This window comes from Aulonocara stuartgranti (assembly GCF_965226115.1).
Source record: "Aulonocara stuartgranti genome assembly, chromosome: 11".
Lineage (NCBI taxonomy): Eukaryota > Metazoa > Chordata > Actinopteri > Cichliformes > Cichlidae > Aulonocara > Aulonocara stuartgranti.
The window spans coordinates 2,754,818-2,772,152 of NC_138947.1; the positions used below are offsets into that span (position 1 = coordinate 2,754,818).

The 17,335-nt window shown below is 42.0% G+C and overlaps 1 protein-coding gene across 11 annotated transcripts in view; it reads left to right on the forward strand.

Moving 5' to 3' along the window:
• Nucleotides 1–6,257: 6,257 nt before the first annotated feature.
• The window catches only part of LOC309717161 (uncharacterized protein), a 73,524-nt gene continuing 62,446 nt past the window's right edge, over nt 6,258–17,335 (forward strand). For 8 of the 11 annotated variants that reach the window (XR_014279634.1, XR_014279635.1, XM_082551492.1 and 5 more), the window contains exons 1-2: nt 6,258–6,406; nt 9,460–9,698. Coding sequence is in view for 6 of the 11 variants with exons in the window: in XM_082551492.1 (XP_082407618.1) it covers nt 9,608–9,698 (91 nt within the window). In the remaining 5 variants the exon portion in view is untranslated. Of the gene's footprint in view, nt 6,407–9,459; nt 9,699–17,335 lie in introns of those variants that run through there. The other 3 variants (XM_082551493.1, XM_082551501.1, XM_082551494.1) reach the window with 3 other exon arrangements.

The following is a 17,335-nucleotide window of genomic DNA, read 5'->3' on the forward strand; positions in this document are numbered from 1 at the left end:
TCAGTAGAAGCCAAGGAGTATTCTAGGAAAAAGGTCTGTTTTAAGGTTTTTTTTGCCTGGATTTAATATCGATTCGGCTCTATTTTAAGATAAGCCAACCTGAATCAAGAAACAAATTAATCATACTTCACTAATATTGAGTAGTTTTTCATAGTATTAGAACTATTTTTCTTGTTGCAGTGCATTCATTTGCTGCAAGTAAGAATTCAAAACATAAAAAAAGACTGTAATTTAGCATATTTAACTTACTTTTGGGACTTGATATCAAGTAATTTTATCTTAAATTGAGCTTTTTAAAGCTTATTTTAACCCTCTTCAATTCTCGAATGTGTTCTTTTATTTCTGGATTAAAAAATCTTATTTCAAGATTTCTTATTAAGTAAAATAAACTTGCTGCATGGACAGATAATTTCACTTGTTTTCAGTGCTTTTTGTATCAAATGTAGTATTTCTTTCCTAAATATAGACTAGCCATTTTTGCAGTGTGATCTGGTGAAGAAGTTGTCAGACACGAGCTTGTGATCCAAAGGTAAGGAACTATTTTTCTATAATAAGTCAAAGTCAAAGTCAAAGTCAGCTTTATTTGTCGATTCTTCCACATGTACAGGACATACGGAGAATAGAAATTGCGTTACTCTTCAATCCCTAGATAAATAGCAAATGAACATTTAAATATATTTAAATATAAAAGTGATTAAAAAATGCAAGTAAAATAATTAAAAAGTAAAAATTTAAATAAATACAATTTTACATATAACAAGAAAGCTATATAATATACAATATAATGGGTAAGTGACATTGAGTGTAAACCAGGCAGAGTAGTGCAAATGGCAAATAGTGCAAATGGAGATTTAGTAGTGTATGGTAAGAGATAGTATAACAACAAAGTCTTATGAGGTAATGGCAGTCCAATGCTCCACAAAGTGACTGGTAACTGGTGCAGGCCAGTGAGTGAGTCAGAGAGTGTGTGTGTTTGTGTGTGTGTGACAGAGTTCAGTGAGACCGTGGAGGAGAGAGGGGAGAGGGGGCAGAATCGGGAGGGAGTTAAGCTTCCTGACAGCCTGATGGATGAAGCTGTCCTTCAGCCTGCTGGTCCTGGCCTGGAGACTCCGCAGTCTCCTCCCCGACGGCAGCAGCTTGAAGAAGCTTTGCATTGGGTGTGTGGGATCAGCCGCTATGCAAAGGGCTTTTTTAGTGAGACGGGTGCTGTAAATGTCCTGGAGGGAGGGGAGAGAGACACCAATGATCCTCTCTGCAGCTCTCACTATGCGTTGGAGGGTTCTATGACAGGACGCATTGCAGGCTCCAAACCACACAGTGATGCAGCTCGACAGGATGCTCTCGATGGTGCCTCTGTAGAAAGTGTACATGATGGGGGCTGGTGCTCCTGCTCTTCTTAGTTTGCGGAGAAAGAAGAGACGCTGCTGTGATTTCTTGGCCAGTGCTGTGGTGTTGTACGTCCAGGAGAGATCCTCTGTGATGTGCACACCCAAGAACTTGGTGTTGCTCACTCTCTCCACAGACGCTCCGTCAATGGTCAGAGGAGCATGTTGGGTGTGCATTCTCCTGAAGTCCACAACAATCTCCTTCGTCTTCTCCACATTCAGAGAGAGATTGTTGTCAGCACACCACGTGGCCAGGCGTCTCACCTCACTTCTGTAGTCGGTCTCATCCCTGTTGCTAATGAGACCCACCACCGTTGTGTCGTCCGCAAACTTGATGAAGAGGTTGGAGCTGTATGATGGAGTGCAGTCATGGGTCAGCAGAGTGAAGAGGAGGGGGCTCAGCACACATCCCTGCGGGGCCCCCGTGTTTAAAATGATGGTGCTGGATGTATTACTGCCAACCCGTACTGCTTGAGGTCTTCCGGTGAGGAAATCCAACAGCCAGTTGCACAGTGAGGTGTTGAGCCCCAGCTGGACCAGTTTTTGAATGAGCTGTTGGGGGATTATGGTGTTGAATGCTGAACTGAAATCTATGAACAGCATTCGAACATATGAGTCATTTTTGTCCAGGTGTGTGAGTGCCGAGTGGAGTGCAGTGGAGATGGCATCATCGGTTGAGCGGTTGGGCTGATAGGCAAACTGGAAGGGATCCAGGGAGGGGGGCAGGACAGTCTTGATGTGTTGCATGACTAGTCGTTCGAAGCACTTCATCAGGATGGGAGTAAGTGCAACAGGACGGTAGTCATTAAAGCAGGAGGGAGATGACTTTTTTGGAACCGGAATGATTGTGGTGGCTTTAAAACATGTGGGGACGACAGCCTGGATGAGTGATATGTTGAAGATGTCTGTGAAGACATCAGTGAGTTCCACTGCACAGTCTCTCAGTACACGACCAGGAATGTTGTCAGGACCCGGAGCTTTAATAAGTTTTTACTTTGAAAATGTTTGTATGTATATTGTGTTCTTAATCAAAAATAAATTTTGACAGTCAAAAATGTATCTTATGAATTCATTTTAAATACAGTACATGATTGTAGTATGAACAGCACTTTGATGTTAAACGACAGTAAATCGGTGAATGATCACTGACTGTACCTGTTAAACATCAGACATAATGTCTCAGTGTTACTGATGTACAATAATTCACATCAATTCAATTTTATTTATACAGCGCTGTAGAAGATGCAGGGTAGACCCGACCACATTCTTTTATTTTCAGACTTTTTTCTTTTATTTCGGTGGTCGTTTCGAACACTTGCCTGCAGCTTTTACACACACCACAAAAACAGGACCCAGTTCATTCTACTTTTAAGCCATTGAGGCATGACTGCTCATGTCGCTCAGGTGTGTCTGCCTCCCTCGCAGCCATGCCACAGACCACACCCCGCCACAAGCTCGAAATCACAACAGTTGCCCCAAGGAGCTTTATATTGTAAGGTAGACCTACAAACTATATTCTGTGTTATAAAAGCTATATATAACTATATATATTCAATTCAATTTGACTTATATAGCGCCAAATCACAACAACAGTTGCCTCAAGGCGCTTTATAATGTACAGTAGATCGTACAATGGTAAATGGACTAGTTCTTATATAGCGCTTTTCCACTCTTCTGAGCACTCAAAGCACTTTTACACAACTTGTGCATTCACCCATTCACACCCATTTGCACAAGCACAACTGACATTCACACTCCGATGAATGCATCGGAGAGCAATTTCAGGTTAGTATCTTGCCCAAGGATATTTGGCATGCAGACTAGGGGAAGCCGGGAATCGAACCACCACCTTCCGATCAGTAGATGACCTGCTCTACCACCTGAGCTACAGCCACCCAATAATACATACAGAGAAAAACCCAACAATCATATGACCCCCTATGAGCAGCACTTTGGTGACAGTGGGAAGGAAAAACTCCCTTTTAACAGGAAGAAACCTCCGACAGAACCAGGCTCAGGGAGGGGCGGGGCCATCTGCTGCAACCGGTTGGAGTGAGAGAAAGAAGACAGGACAAAATTACATGCTGTGGAAGAGAGCCAGAGATTAATAACAGGTATGATGCAATGCAGAGAAGTCTATTAACACACAGTGAGTGAGAAAGGTGACTGAAGAAGAAAAACTCAATGCATCATGGGAATCCCCGGCAGCCTGCGTCTATTGCAGCATAACTAAGGGAGCATTCAGGGTCACCTGGTCCAGCCCTAACTATATGCTTTAGCAAAAAAGAAAGTTTGAAGCCTAATCTTGAAAGTAGAGATGGTGTCTGTCTCCTGAATCCAAACTGGAAGCTGGTTCCACAGAAGAGGGGCCTGAAAACTGAAGGCTCTGCCTCCCATTCTACTTTTAAATACTCTTGAGTTTTAAGTCTGTCTTGATCTTTCGTTAATTAATAGGCTGGTGTGAAAAATTGCTGCCACACCGCCCCCTCGGCCTGTGCTTCGTTAGAATGACTCGGGGGTGTTGATTCATTTAAAGTAACATAATCATCCTGCTGCAACCAGGTTTCTGTAAGGCAGAGTCAGTCAATTTGTTCGTCAATTATTCATTCATGTACTAACAGAAACTTTTAACCTTTAACCGTTAGGGCCCTAAACTCCCCAGTACATATCTGACCTGCTGAAACTTCATTCATCTTCCTGAGTTTTAAGGTCATCAGGTCAGAGACTGCTGGTGGCCCCACACACTCGATTTAAAACTCGTGGTGATTGGGCCTTTCAGGCAGTGGCACCACGGTTGTGGAATTCTCTTCCACTGTTTTCAAGCTGAACAGACTTCACTGATTCTTTTAAAAAGCAGCTGAAGACATTTTTATATAGACAAGCTTTCAAGTAATTTGTTGTTTTTTTGTTGTAATTTTTTTGTTTTATGTTGTTATATGTTCTATTTTCATTGCTTGAATTGTAAAGCACTTTGTGATTTTTATCTGTGAAAAGCACTATATAAATATTTTTTTCTTACTTACTTATTTACTTACTCTAAGAAAGACCTAATGTGTAATAATTTACATGTCACTGTTATTCTCTTTGGTGCTGTTGAGGATACTGTATTGTTCTTTCTTTGTGATTTTTGGATAGTCATATTTTGGGGGGTTTAATAAATTTGTCCATATTTCTAGAAATGAGAGCTGCTCCATCCAAAGTGGGATGGATGCCGTCTCTCCTAACAAGACCAGGTTTCCTCCAGAAGGTTTGCCAATTATCTATGAAGCCCACATCGTTTCTGGGACACCACTCAGACAGCCAGCAATTTAAGGAGAACAGTGTGCAACAGAATTAGGCAAAAGATGTTTTTCTTTTAAAAAACAAAGCCTGAATAAGTTTTCTTTGGTGAACATCCTTTCCACTTAAAAGAGGACAATCTTTTTAAAACCAGTGTATTGGCAGGTATTTTCTGCTGTTGTCTTTCTTCTGTCTCTTCATATGTTCACAGGCTCACTCCAACATGATGCTGAGATCAGGACTCTGTGTGGGTCTGACCATCTGCTGCAGGACTCTGTCTTTTTTTCTTCCTATTTAATGTGAAGATGTGATGATGAGAGGGGATAGCCTAACATGGTGCTCTGGCTGTGAGCACAGAACCTCCACCCACATTTTGTTCAAACCTTCTGTTTGTGGAGGACAGCTAATAAGAACAAAGCTGGCTTAAAGAGGAGCTAAAACAGACTGTCAGGGGTGATGAATTTAGGGTCTGAAAACAAAACCAAGGCAACCAAAGCTATTTTAATACAGTCAAAAGATCCCTGTGAAAATGAGCATTATGTGTACATTTCAATAAATAAAATAATATATTGAAATAGTAAAGGGAACCATAAACTGGTCTTATGATGTTAATGAAATGCATCCATATCATATTATTAAATGTTTTCAAGTAAAGTCTTCCAGATTAATTCTACAATAACATATGAAAGTGATCATCAAGGAACAGTTCGTGTATTTTTTTTTCTTGTTGTGGTTGTTGCTCAGTTTGGTTTGGAGTGAAGCCTGAAGGAGAAAAGCTTCCAACCACAAAGTTATTATGACCTGAATAAACATTTGTGTATTTTTCATAGGGCTGTTTTATTACATTTGATCGTGGTTTTGGCTTTCATTTCATGTAAATATTTTTATTTACATGTCTTACTCAGAACATTGAAAAGTGTTGTACAAATACATGTGTGTTGTTTAATGATAAATAACCCTGATTTTTGTGTGATGTTTGCAGCGTTTGATAGAATAAAGTGGCCTAAAAATAACATTTGAAGCTAAAAATAAGAATATTAAACTGTTATAGAATTAATAATAAAAAAAAATTCATACATAAAAATATTTTTAAAAAAGATGAGACCAGTGAAAAAACAGCAAGGACTGAAGGAATTTCACATTAGATTTTTAAATGGAATTATTCTGCTTACCTGGACCAGAACAAGGGACATCAATGACAATGACATTGTGTCAACACTGAAGCTTCTCTACTCCCTGTATACACAGGACTGGGGTACAGCCTCAGTGCCATCATTAAATGTGTGCTGACATAACTATGATGGGCATGATTGTTGATGACGATGATTTTGCGTATATCTCAATGCATGCTCAGTCATCCAGGCAAGTAAATTCCAAAAGGTTTGTTCTGTTCATCTGGAGGTCTAAAAAAAATCGTGATTATAGTTTTTTTTTTCAATTATTGTTCATGAATTTAGTATTTATTAAATTCAGTGTACTTGTGAGATGCAGAGACTGATTAAAGAGACTCGACGTCACTCTGCCTACTCATACCTGAGCCAAAGGTAACGTTGATGTGGGCGGGCTGACAGATGGGAGGAGAGAGAGGCACAGACGTCGAAGTTTTCCAGTCGTCGTTTACAGGAAGTGAGAGAAAGCAGCGGGAGAACAGTGCCTCACACTAAGCTGCTTCACAAACACTGAAGAATGATTTTCCATCAGCAGTGATTCCAGGTGTTCACATTTTACATGAAGTATTGAAGGTAAGCGCGGCATTAAGTTCTGCTTCCTCCTGGAAGTTCACGTTCGTAGTTCTGCTTCCTTGTTGGAGTTGTTTTCATATGTGTGTAACAGGGAATGAGATACAATAATAAGTTATATTAGATCATGTGACTGTTGCTGGTTTGAAGAAGAGATGCAGAGCTCTGTGGTAAAGAACCGGAGGTCTCGGTCACGGTAGAGTTCTCGGTTGTAGCGGTTTGAAAGGCTACGATAGTCACGTGGTCTTAAAACAATCTGTACACAACTTCATCGCCATCATCTTCATCAGACACCAGATCTTCCTCACACAGCTCTGCTCCATGCATGGTTCCTCTCTCTCTGTCTCTCATTTATTTTCTGGGAGAACACAAATTTGTAACCTGCTGTCAGAGTCACAGATATTATGACACAAACATTATTTGCCCTTTTTATTTAAAGAAAATGATCTTTTATCTTTATACAAGTTTCCACATTCTTTCACAACAAAAGCCCTGATAAGAATTAAAGTGTTTCTGACCAGTGATAATCTAGAGGGCTTTAAATTTGAAAAGTTTGTATAAACCAGGGGTGGGCAATTCGTTTTACCAAGAAGGTCACGTGAGAAAATGAGACTGTTGTGGAGGGCCTCTCCAATAAGCTGAACTTAAACACACACATACTCACACGCTGCTGTGGGTTGCGTGTTTTTTTTGTGGTTTTTTTTGCCTGTCCCGTTTGGCTCTTTTGCCATCAGAATTGTTGTCTAAAGGCAAAGAAAGATGCCCAACGGATTTACTTTACCAAACTGACCATCCCAGCCTTGCCGTAATGGTCCATTTGATTCACCTTTTATTGTTTATTTTATTTTCACTTACTGAATACGGGACAGACTTGACTGGGGGAAAGAAGGGGAGAAAGAAAGAGGGGAAGAGAAACAGCTGAGAAGAGGGACGGGGGAGAAGGGCAAAAAACAAAAACCAACAGAACGGGCAGAGAAAAAAAATGCATATATCAATCACCTGGATCACCTGCTGAGAAAGAAAAAAGAAAGCAAGCAGAAGAGAACAAGAGTAATAGAATAAACAACATCACAATGATATATGGGAATATGACAGTAAATACTAAATGTTAAACATTATTGTGCAGCACATAAGATCAACAGAACACAGTGTGCTTTGAGGTAGGAGCCAAAAAGGGTGTAGTTTGTGGGTGTGATCACCCGTGTGTACACCTGTGAGCATGGACGCGCTTGTTTTTTTTTAAAAGGTTCCGTCATGTAATGATCTGCTAGAGGGTGTGGGGGGGCCACAGCCCCGTCCTCCAGGGCATGAAGCAGGTATGGAGGAGATCAAAACTCCAGACATCCAGAGGCCCCCAGAACACAAGAGACCAAGGAAGACCAACAGAGGGGCAGCCGCGCCACTGTCCCAGAAAGAGCTGAGGAGAGTCCCAGATGAGGGCTCACTCAGCAGCCTCGGAGCAGAAGCCAGGGGGAGTTGCAGTGACGCGCCCGTGAGCTCCGCCGGCAGCCAGCCGTGCCTGAGTGACCGAGCCCCAGGCCGAGAGGCCGGGGGCATCCCACCTCCAAAGTGGCCCGAGCGAGCCCCAGGCTCCAGGGTTGCGTGTTTTAATTACATAATTTTATTCGAGTTTCAAGCTGAAGTTTGACGTTCACGTCCAATTAGGGCTGGGTGATATGACCTAAAATCCATATCACGGTATAATTTGAAGCATGCGCGGGAACGATATATATCACGATATATTCGTTTCTTCTGTATAACATATTTTACACACTATAAGGCACACTTAAAATCCTTTAATTTTCTCAAAAATCGACAGTGCACCTTATGTGTGAATTCTGGTTGTGCTTACTGACCTCAAACCAATTTTCTGTGGTACACGGCGCAGAAATCTGTCAAAAATGTTTTAGTATGACTTTGGTATGCTGCGAAGCCGCACCGCTTGATGCATTGTCGGAGCATTACGGCTGCCGTAGTCTGGAGCCTCATGGAGTAATCTGGGTCCAAAACTCTGTCTGCTTCAGGTCCCAAAGTCAAATGAACACTGAGCGTTACAAACTGTCTAAATTCTTTCATCTTTAATAAAATCATCAGCGTTGCTGCTTTACCAGGTGTAACAATTAAGTTTAACATCCAGGCATCCATGAAAACAGAATGTATTAAATTCAACGGCATTAGAAGTTAGCAGGAAGTTAGCTCGCTAGTTTCCACCTAAACATGATATGCCATGTTCTGACTGAGAGATTTCTGAGAAAATTAAAACGCACAGCTCTGCTACCACTTCCGACATAAATGAAGACAGAAAACTAAACAGCAGTGACGTTTGTAGTGTTACTGAAGTTGGGCTAGCTGGTATATATTGATGTGCTACGTGATTGCTACCAAAACAGCTACATTAGCATAACATTAGCACAGTGAAGCTGAAGGATGGCCGCTAACCTTTTTCCACTCGATAAAAGTTAACGTGAGGGTTTCTGGTGGTTAGGGACAAATGCAATTGCATGGCAGGATGCTATAAACGGACCAAACTTCAGTCAGGAGAACAACTGAGATAATCCATCCACAGGTTAGTCATTAATATACTGCAACAACATGGGAATAGAGCAGCTGCGAGAGAATTTTGCATTAATGAACCAATGGTAGGTAAGTGGAGGAAGCACAGTTTTTGGCTTTCTCCATCTTCCAAAAGTGCTTCATCTCTTTGCTATTACTGTCGCCTGGCATAATTTGCAGATGATGTTGTTTGCAGCTGCTGCAATGCTTTCGGCCAAAACAGGCGCAGCTTGATGACACCATCAACATGCGCTATCGCGGTAGAGCGGTATATTCAAAATCTCTACCGTTGGCCAAATGTAATCGTTTCTACTGTATACCGTTTATACCGCCCACCCCGACGTCCAATCACAGTTCTTCATTTGGGTGATAGAAAAGTAACAACCGTCCATGTCAGTAATGTTGTCATTAGTGAAATACAAAGCAGTCAGTTTCCATCCATCAAATGAACAAACAGCAGACATGCTGTCCTTCATGTATAATATGATTCCTTCATTTTCCAGGTGGTAACTATGATGACTCATTGAAACACTGAACCAGTTCAGTCCAGAGGACTTTGCTAAGTTCAGGTCACTTGAAGTGGAGAAAAATCTATCATCCAAGCCATGGGACCAATTCAAAAAAGCAGAGACACAACATGTAGTGGAGCTGATGGTGGAGACGTACAGGGGAGAGAGTGTGGAGGAGACCAGAAAGGCTTTAATGAAGATGGACAGGACTGATCTGGTGCAGAGATTATCAGGTATCACCTCAGGAACCACAAATAAGAGAACAAAGAATTAAATATGTGAGAATACTGCATAAAGTTTATCAAATTAATATGAAACCAGGCTCAACTGACTGATAGAAAAATCTCTTGACTCTGTGTTGTGTAGTGAATGATGAACAAAGACGTTTATATTTTAGTGCTGCTTTTTATAACGTGGATTAGAGCAGAATATGTGCAGGTCAGGCAGGTTGGCTCATTACAGGAGGCTCAAACACAGCACACTACAAAATAATAGCAGCTTATAGCCGGTGTGCAGTGATATTATGTGACTGTTTCAGGACTTCACAATTATTATGGAATCACATACAACATAAACACTGTTACACAAGCTCAGTTACAGTATTTTGATCAGATCAGAACAAAAACATCCAACATCATTCAACATGGTTGGAAAGTCTTCAAGCAGCTCTACAGATTATGTCACTATTAACCCTCATCATACTGACTGAAGTCTGTGGTATATTTTTGTTGATTTGTTTTTTTTTTTCTATCCCTAAAGTTTTTAATGAATTTGTCAGTTTGTTGCTAATGTTTCACATAATTTTTTATTTCTGCTTTGATTGGTGCTTCTTTAAAAATACAAATGTTTTGGGGTCCAAGAGGAATCCAGTCAAACAGACAATTCCACCTTTACAGTTTTAATAAATGGAACTGGTCTTAAATTAGCTATGAAAAGATGCCCCTGAGACAATCCAGCACATAAGAGCAGGGTGCAAGATGGCAACATGTCAGGGCATTAATGGAATGCCACAACCAAGTCGCCGGCATGGTATACAGAAACATCTGTGCCAAGCAGTGTTGGTCAAGTTACTTAAAAAAAGTAATAAGTAAATAATTAGTAATTACTCCTCAGAAAAAGCTATCCAATTACTTTACTGATTACTTATTTTCAAAAGTAATTATTTACTTAGTTACTTAGTCCATCCATCCATCCATCCATTTTCTTCTGCTTATCTGGGGCCGGGTCGCAGGGGCAGCAGCCCAAGAAGAGAAGCCCTGACCTCCCTCTCCCCAGCCACCTCCTCCAGCTTGTCCAGGGGAACACCAAGGTGTTCCCAGACCAGCCCAGAGATATAATGTCTCCAGCACATTCTGGGTCTGCCCCAGAGCCTCCTGCCAGTGGTACATGCCCGGAACACCTCACCTAGGAGTAGAGATGGACCGATCCGATATTACGTATCGGTATCGGTCCGATACTGACCTAAATTACTGGATCGGATATCGGAGAAAAATAAAAAATGTAATCCGATCCATTAAATATCACGAAAGCATCTCACAAAACTTGCAACACGCCGTAACTCACCTCAGAACGTTAGCACGTCGGAGCAGTATGCATCACGTGATAGAGCGGCTGTGGCATGCGGGACCTGTCGGTGGTCTGGATAGCATGTGGAGCTTCGCTAGCAACCCGGCATTTCATCTCCGACAAAGTTATCCCCGAGAGAAGTAAAGCAAGTGTGTAAGTCCATCTCTGAATGTTTGTAAAGCATTCCTGCGTTAAGCTTAACAAGCGATATATGGAGCGACTGCCTCTCCTGCTGCTACTTCAATCATGAAACTGCTTAATGATCAGCTGATCGGCTTTTCTGTCGCGAGTCCGTCTGTCTTGTTTGTTTTTGGCCCACTTTGCACCAGAAAGAGGAAACCAGCGGCTGAACAACAGCAGCACGTTTAAGCTTGATAAGCTGTTGTTAGAATTTATTTAATATTACTTTCTACTCGAGGATCTTTTTCTATGTAGCTGACGGCTGGTAACTGTGCAGGGGCGGATCTAGCAAAGTTTAGCCAGGGGGGCCGATAGGGCATGAACAGGGAAAAGGGGGCACAAAGACATACTTTTCTTTCTTATTCTCATTTAAAATGTCTAATAAATAAAAGCTGTTAATAAATAATTATCTGACACCCAAAGTTTTAATTTGATGTAAAATGAATAGAAGTCAATTACTGTATATAGTGACTATTAAGTCTAATATAGATACCCTAGTAAGCTATAGCACTTTTTCCTTTGGGAAGGTACCATCTGTGCAGTCTGCAATTTTGTTGAAGAAAGATGTTGAATCTATTTAATATTTCTTGAAAAATAATTGATTTCTGTGCATTTTTTTTCACACTGCATCAAATTAAGGTTGATTACGTCGATTAAGCATCATGAGGTGGAGCGTGAGGGGTGGTTCCCTATTTTTTATTTATTTATTTTTGTTGCTGGGAGTTGGAACCCTATTAGTTAGGTTGCTTAATATTTACGCTAAGTACTCTTTAAAATACCAGAATAGGGAGGATGGTGTAGGTTTAAGTTTATTAGATTGATCAGTATTGCTGAACTATGAAACATTTTTTTTTGCATACAGGTATAACAGAATAGCTTTAGTGTAGTTGTTGTTTTAAACTTGAGTATGAACTTATACAAAATGCAGCAAGATATTTAAAAAAAACCGTTTTGTTGATTAAAAAACACTATATCGGATTCATATCGGTATCGGCAGATATCCAAATTTATGATATCGGTATCGGTATCGGACATAAAAAAGTGGTATCGTGCCATCTCTACCTAGGAGGCATCCATGTCAGATGCCCGAGCCACCTCAACTACCTCCTGTCGTTGTGGAGCAGCAGCTCTACTCTGAACCCCTCCTGAATGGCTGAACTTCTCAACCTATCTCTAAGGGAGAGGCCAGCCACCCTTTAGAAGAAGCCCATTTCTGCCGCTTGTATCTGCAATCTTGTTCTTTCGGTCACTACGCACAGCTCGTGACCACAAGTGAGGGTAGGGACGTAGATCGACCCATCGAGCCCATCACCCACCAGGAACGAATCCGACTTACTGCTGGCTATGCGGACCAAGCTTTTGCAATGGTTGTATAGGGATTGAGTCGCCCTTAGCAATGGGCCAGACACCCCATACTCCCGGAGCACCCCCCACAGGACCCCCCAAGGGACACGGTCAAATGCCTTCTTCAAATCCACAAAACACATGTTGACTTGTTGGGCAAACTCCCATGCACCCTCAAGTATCCCTGAGAGGATGAAGAATGGATCCAGTGTTCAATGACCAGGACGAAAACCGCATTGTTCCTCCTGTATTTGAGGATCAACTAACCGAAGGACTCTCCTTTCCAGCACCCTGTCATAGACATTTCAAGGGAGGCTGGTTTTCTTTGTTATTATCTTTCATTTCGATTTAATTCTGGTTAAGATTTTCTAGTTCTGAGGTTTATGTGTCTGTTTCTCTGTACTGTGTTAGCATTGTGTCTCTGTCTTCATGTCATTTCCTGTTTTACTTTGATAGTCCCTGTCCTGTGTGTAGTGTGTCTGGTTTTGCTCCCCATAGTCTCGTCAGCCCTGATTTGACCCAGCTGTGTTTCTTTCCTGTCTCTCATCCCCTGATTGCTCCCCAGGGGCGGAGTGTGGGGGTGGCTTACTGGGCTTAAGCCCGGGTTGTTTTGTCAGAAGCCCGGGGTCTTTTGGAGTGTAATTTTTTCATAGTTAGATGCCTGGCTGACAACTGTATAAAACAAAAAGTACACACAATATTCGAAGCACATAGTGCACACTGTGGGAATTTACGACTGTGCGTGAATCCCCCCTGATGTTGGTATGATCCGAGCTCAGGCACTAAGCGACTGAGCGAGAGGGCGGGGCAGCTGCTGCCTACGAGTGCGCTGTTAGAGAAACGGAGCCAGCCATACTAAGGAGAGCTTAAGTTTGACCAGGTACCAAAGCAAATCATTCGTACCGTACAAATAATGTAAATATGACGGTGAATCACGAAAGATTGATATCAAACTGATCACTTGACCAATATTACGTTACTCGCTCTTCAAGTGAATCAACAAATGGCGAAATGAAAAGCCGAACAACAACAATGCTGTTTCTTTAGAGAGTCTTAGCTTACATGTGTTTATGTCATATTTTCAGTTGTTTCCCTCCACGGCTAAATAAATCGGTTTCAGTAATTTACTGATATACAAGAATGGACATAAGGAGCTTCTTTCAAAGAAAAAAACTCTGGTAGTATTTTATATATTATGCTTTGTATGTTGTTCAGTATATTTCTATGCAAAACAAGAGGAATTTCACTACACAGCAGGATATTCTGTGTATTGAAATTAAGAGATATCAACCAAAACACCAGAAAAAGAACTGTGGAGCTCCATAAGTGTGGCTCAATTATGAATACAATTTGGTGCCATTTACAATTAAGAAATGCAGATAGTTTCTCTCTTTACTCTTAAAGTTAACAAATATGTTATTGATAAATATATTATTTATCAATCTAAAAAAAATAAACATTTAGTCTGATTTGATGTTACAATTAAAAAAGGGTTTGTGTTTTGATCTGAAGAGTAAATATCTGGTTTCAACTGTATATTTGATGATTGTCAGCACAAAGAGGGAGAGAGAGGAACAGAGAGGGAGAGAGAGGAACAGAGAGGGAGAGAGAGGAACAGAGAGGGAGATGGAGAATGAGGACAGAACAGAGATGGAACAAGAGCAGGTGAGACACATGTTAGTCAAATGGTTGTTTACCAAAAGTATCACCGTATCATAGGTCCTCATGTATCTCGTACCTAGTGTTTCTTTTTAGGTTTGTTATTTTTCAAATTCTATATTAAGTTATTCAGGCTTGTTTGCACAACAAGGCTAAATAATTATATAAACTTTTCTCAATCTAAATAGTGGACTTTGGTAGAATTAAAAAAAGTGTAGTGCAGGTCTATGATGATTTTTAGTGCTGCTATCATCCAGTTCTGATTCTGGTTCAGTCTTGGTTAAGTCCTCAGTAGTCCTGATTTTGAACTGTTGTAGTCCTGTTTTAATTCCGGATCAGTTCTGGGTCTGGTTGAATTGAGATTTAGTCCCTGTGTCTTGATGCAGCCCCGATTTTGTTCTGCCTTGCTGCTTAATTAAAAAACTAGTTTATGGTGTCCTGCATATGTGATATATATTTTTCCCATATGAAGTCATTCTTTTTTGAACAAAACTCAAAACAGAGCCTATTAATCTTTCAGTCATTTCTAACCCCCCCCCCCCCCCCCCCCCCCCAAAAAAAAAAAATATAAATAAATAAATAAATCCCACATGCATACTACCCTTTAGGGCTAAGCCCCGGGTGTTTCAAATGTCTGGCTCCGCCTCTGTTGCTCCCTCTGTGTATTTAAGCCCTGTGCTTCTCTGTGTCAGTGTCGCGTCATTAACGTCTGCTCACCATCTGTCCTGCCTGTGTGTTCTGTTCCTGAGTGTTCTGCACCTGTGTCATTTTGAGTTTTGTAGTTTTGATCAGCAATAAAGCTGAGATTGTTCTCTGAGTTTACCTCTGCCTCCAAGAGTCCTGCACTTGGGTTGACTTCTCCGCCTACCCACACAGAGAGCCTTGACAGATGGCTCCTCTCACCTCTGGTGTCCACCATTTGGTTCGGTGATTACCACCATGACAGGCACCAACTACATTGCGGCCGCAATTCAGTGCAGTGGCTTCGGCAGTGGAGATGCTGAACATGGTCCATTCAAACTCAATGTCCCCAGTCTCCCTCGGAATCATGTTGAAGCTCTTCCAGAGGGGTGAGTTGAAGATCTTGCGGACCGGGGCCTCTGCTAGGTGTTCCCAGCATGCCCTCACTATACGTTTAGGCGCGCCAGGTCTGTCCAGCGTCCTCCCCCACCACCTGATCCAACTCACCACCAGGTGGTGATCAGTTGGCAGCTCAGCCCCTCTCTTTACCCGAGTGTCCAAAACATTTGGCCTTTTGTTTGGTGATACGATTAAAATATCGATCATCAACCCGTGGCCCAGATTCTCCTGGTGCCAGCTGCACTTATGGACACTCTTATTTTTGAACATGAAAATACTGCCCGGGCTCAGATCCGGTCCATTCCTCCCAATCACAACCCTCCAGGTCTCGCTGCCATTGCCCACGTGAACATTGAATTCTCCCAGTAGGACAACAGAGTCCCCAGGAGGAGCACCCTACAGTATCCCATCCAGGGACTCCAAGAAGGCTGGGTACTCTGAACCACCAGTCGGCGCAAAAGCGCAGATGACGGTCATGACCCCTTTTCCGACCAGGAGGCAAAGGGAACAAACCTTCTCGTCGTCTAAGGAGCTTTGAAAGAGCGTCTGAACTTCTTTAAGTTGCTTGAAGACCTTTCACCTCTCATCCAAGACGCTTCTTCAGTTCTAGGGTCAAATGGTGGAGAGTCCCAGATTTAAGCCCTGTGGGAGTAACCCGCCGAGAGGGAAAATGGACCCCCTAATGATCCACTACCTTATCACATTAGCCAAGGTGTGATAATGGGTGTGGGTCACAATCAGCCAAGGTTTCAGGTGAGTTCATTGTGAAACCTAGCCCCACCCTATCATGTGATTTCCTGAGGTCAGATGGCCCAGGATGTGAGTGGACGTTAAGGCATCTGGGAAGGGAACATACCGGCAGCAAGCCGAGGGGATCCCAAGATACCCACCCCAGCCCCCCACCTCTCACCAGGGGCAACTCCAGACTGAGACAGAGTCCAGCCCCTCTCCAGGAGGATGGTTCCAGAGCCCGGGCCATGCGTTGAGGTGAGCCTGACTATATCTAGCCGGTACCTCTCAACCTTACACACTAGCTCAGGCTCTTTCCCCACCAGAGAGGTGACATTATATGTCCCAATAACCAGTCTTGGTAGCTGGGGATCAGTCCGCCAGGTCCTCCTCTCCTGGCTGCTGCCCGGCTCACAATGCACCGACCCCTATTGAGCCTCTTGCAGGTGGTGAGCCTACAGGAGAATGGGCCCATGTCCCTTTTTTAGGCTGTGCCTGGCCGGGCCCCATGAACTAAGGCCTGGACACAGACTCTTGCCCTCGGGCACTGTTAAGAAATAGAGAGAGATTTTTAATGTGTATCTGCTCATTAGATTGTTTTATGTACTTTAATAATGAAGGCTTGTAGAGCAAGGCCACTTTTGACTCACAAACTAAGTGCTCAGCCAGACTGAAAAACAGGAAGTTTTAGTGCACAGGCATATTAATAGATAAGACACAGAAAAGAAGAACTTTCCATATAAGCAATGTTTGAAACTGTGTGTGCCGTGTGTGACGTCTGAAGTACAGAAATAATACCATATAAGACACATGTTGAGCTAAAAATGTTAGAGATCCTGCAGCTGGCGTTTGAGCTGTGCAGGGGTGTCTCTCTTCTGGAAGATGATTGAATAAAAAGAAATATAAATGTTTTAACACACTATGAGTCGGTTTTCTCTGTTCTATCACGGGGACAAAAGAATCGGGGTTAATAGTAGGGCTGAACGATTATGGAAAATAATCTAATTGCGATTTTTTTGCCCCAAGATTGCGATGCGATATGCGATTATTTTTTAAGGTCTTTGTCTTCTGTATTATTAAACAAAGACAAGCAATACATCATATAGTATGGCCAATACTATATTACATTAATTTTAAACTGTTCTTTCCTGGAAGACAGACCTCTTTTATGATGACATGAGGTGATGCATGAATTGATGACTGACATTTTTATTTAACTTCTTCAATCACAACAGTATATTTGAACATACACAATAGTTTATTTTTAGCTTACAAACATCTGAGCATAAAGTGCTGACAAGGAACCCTGGTG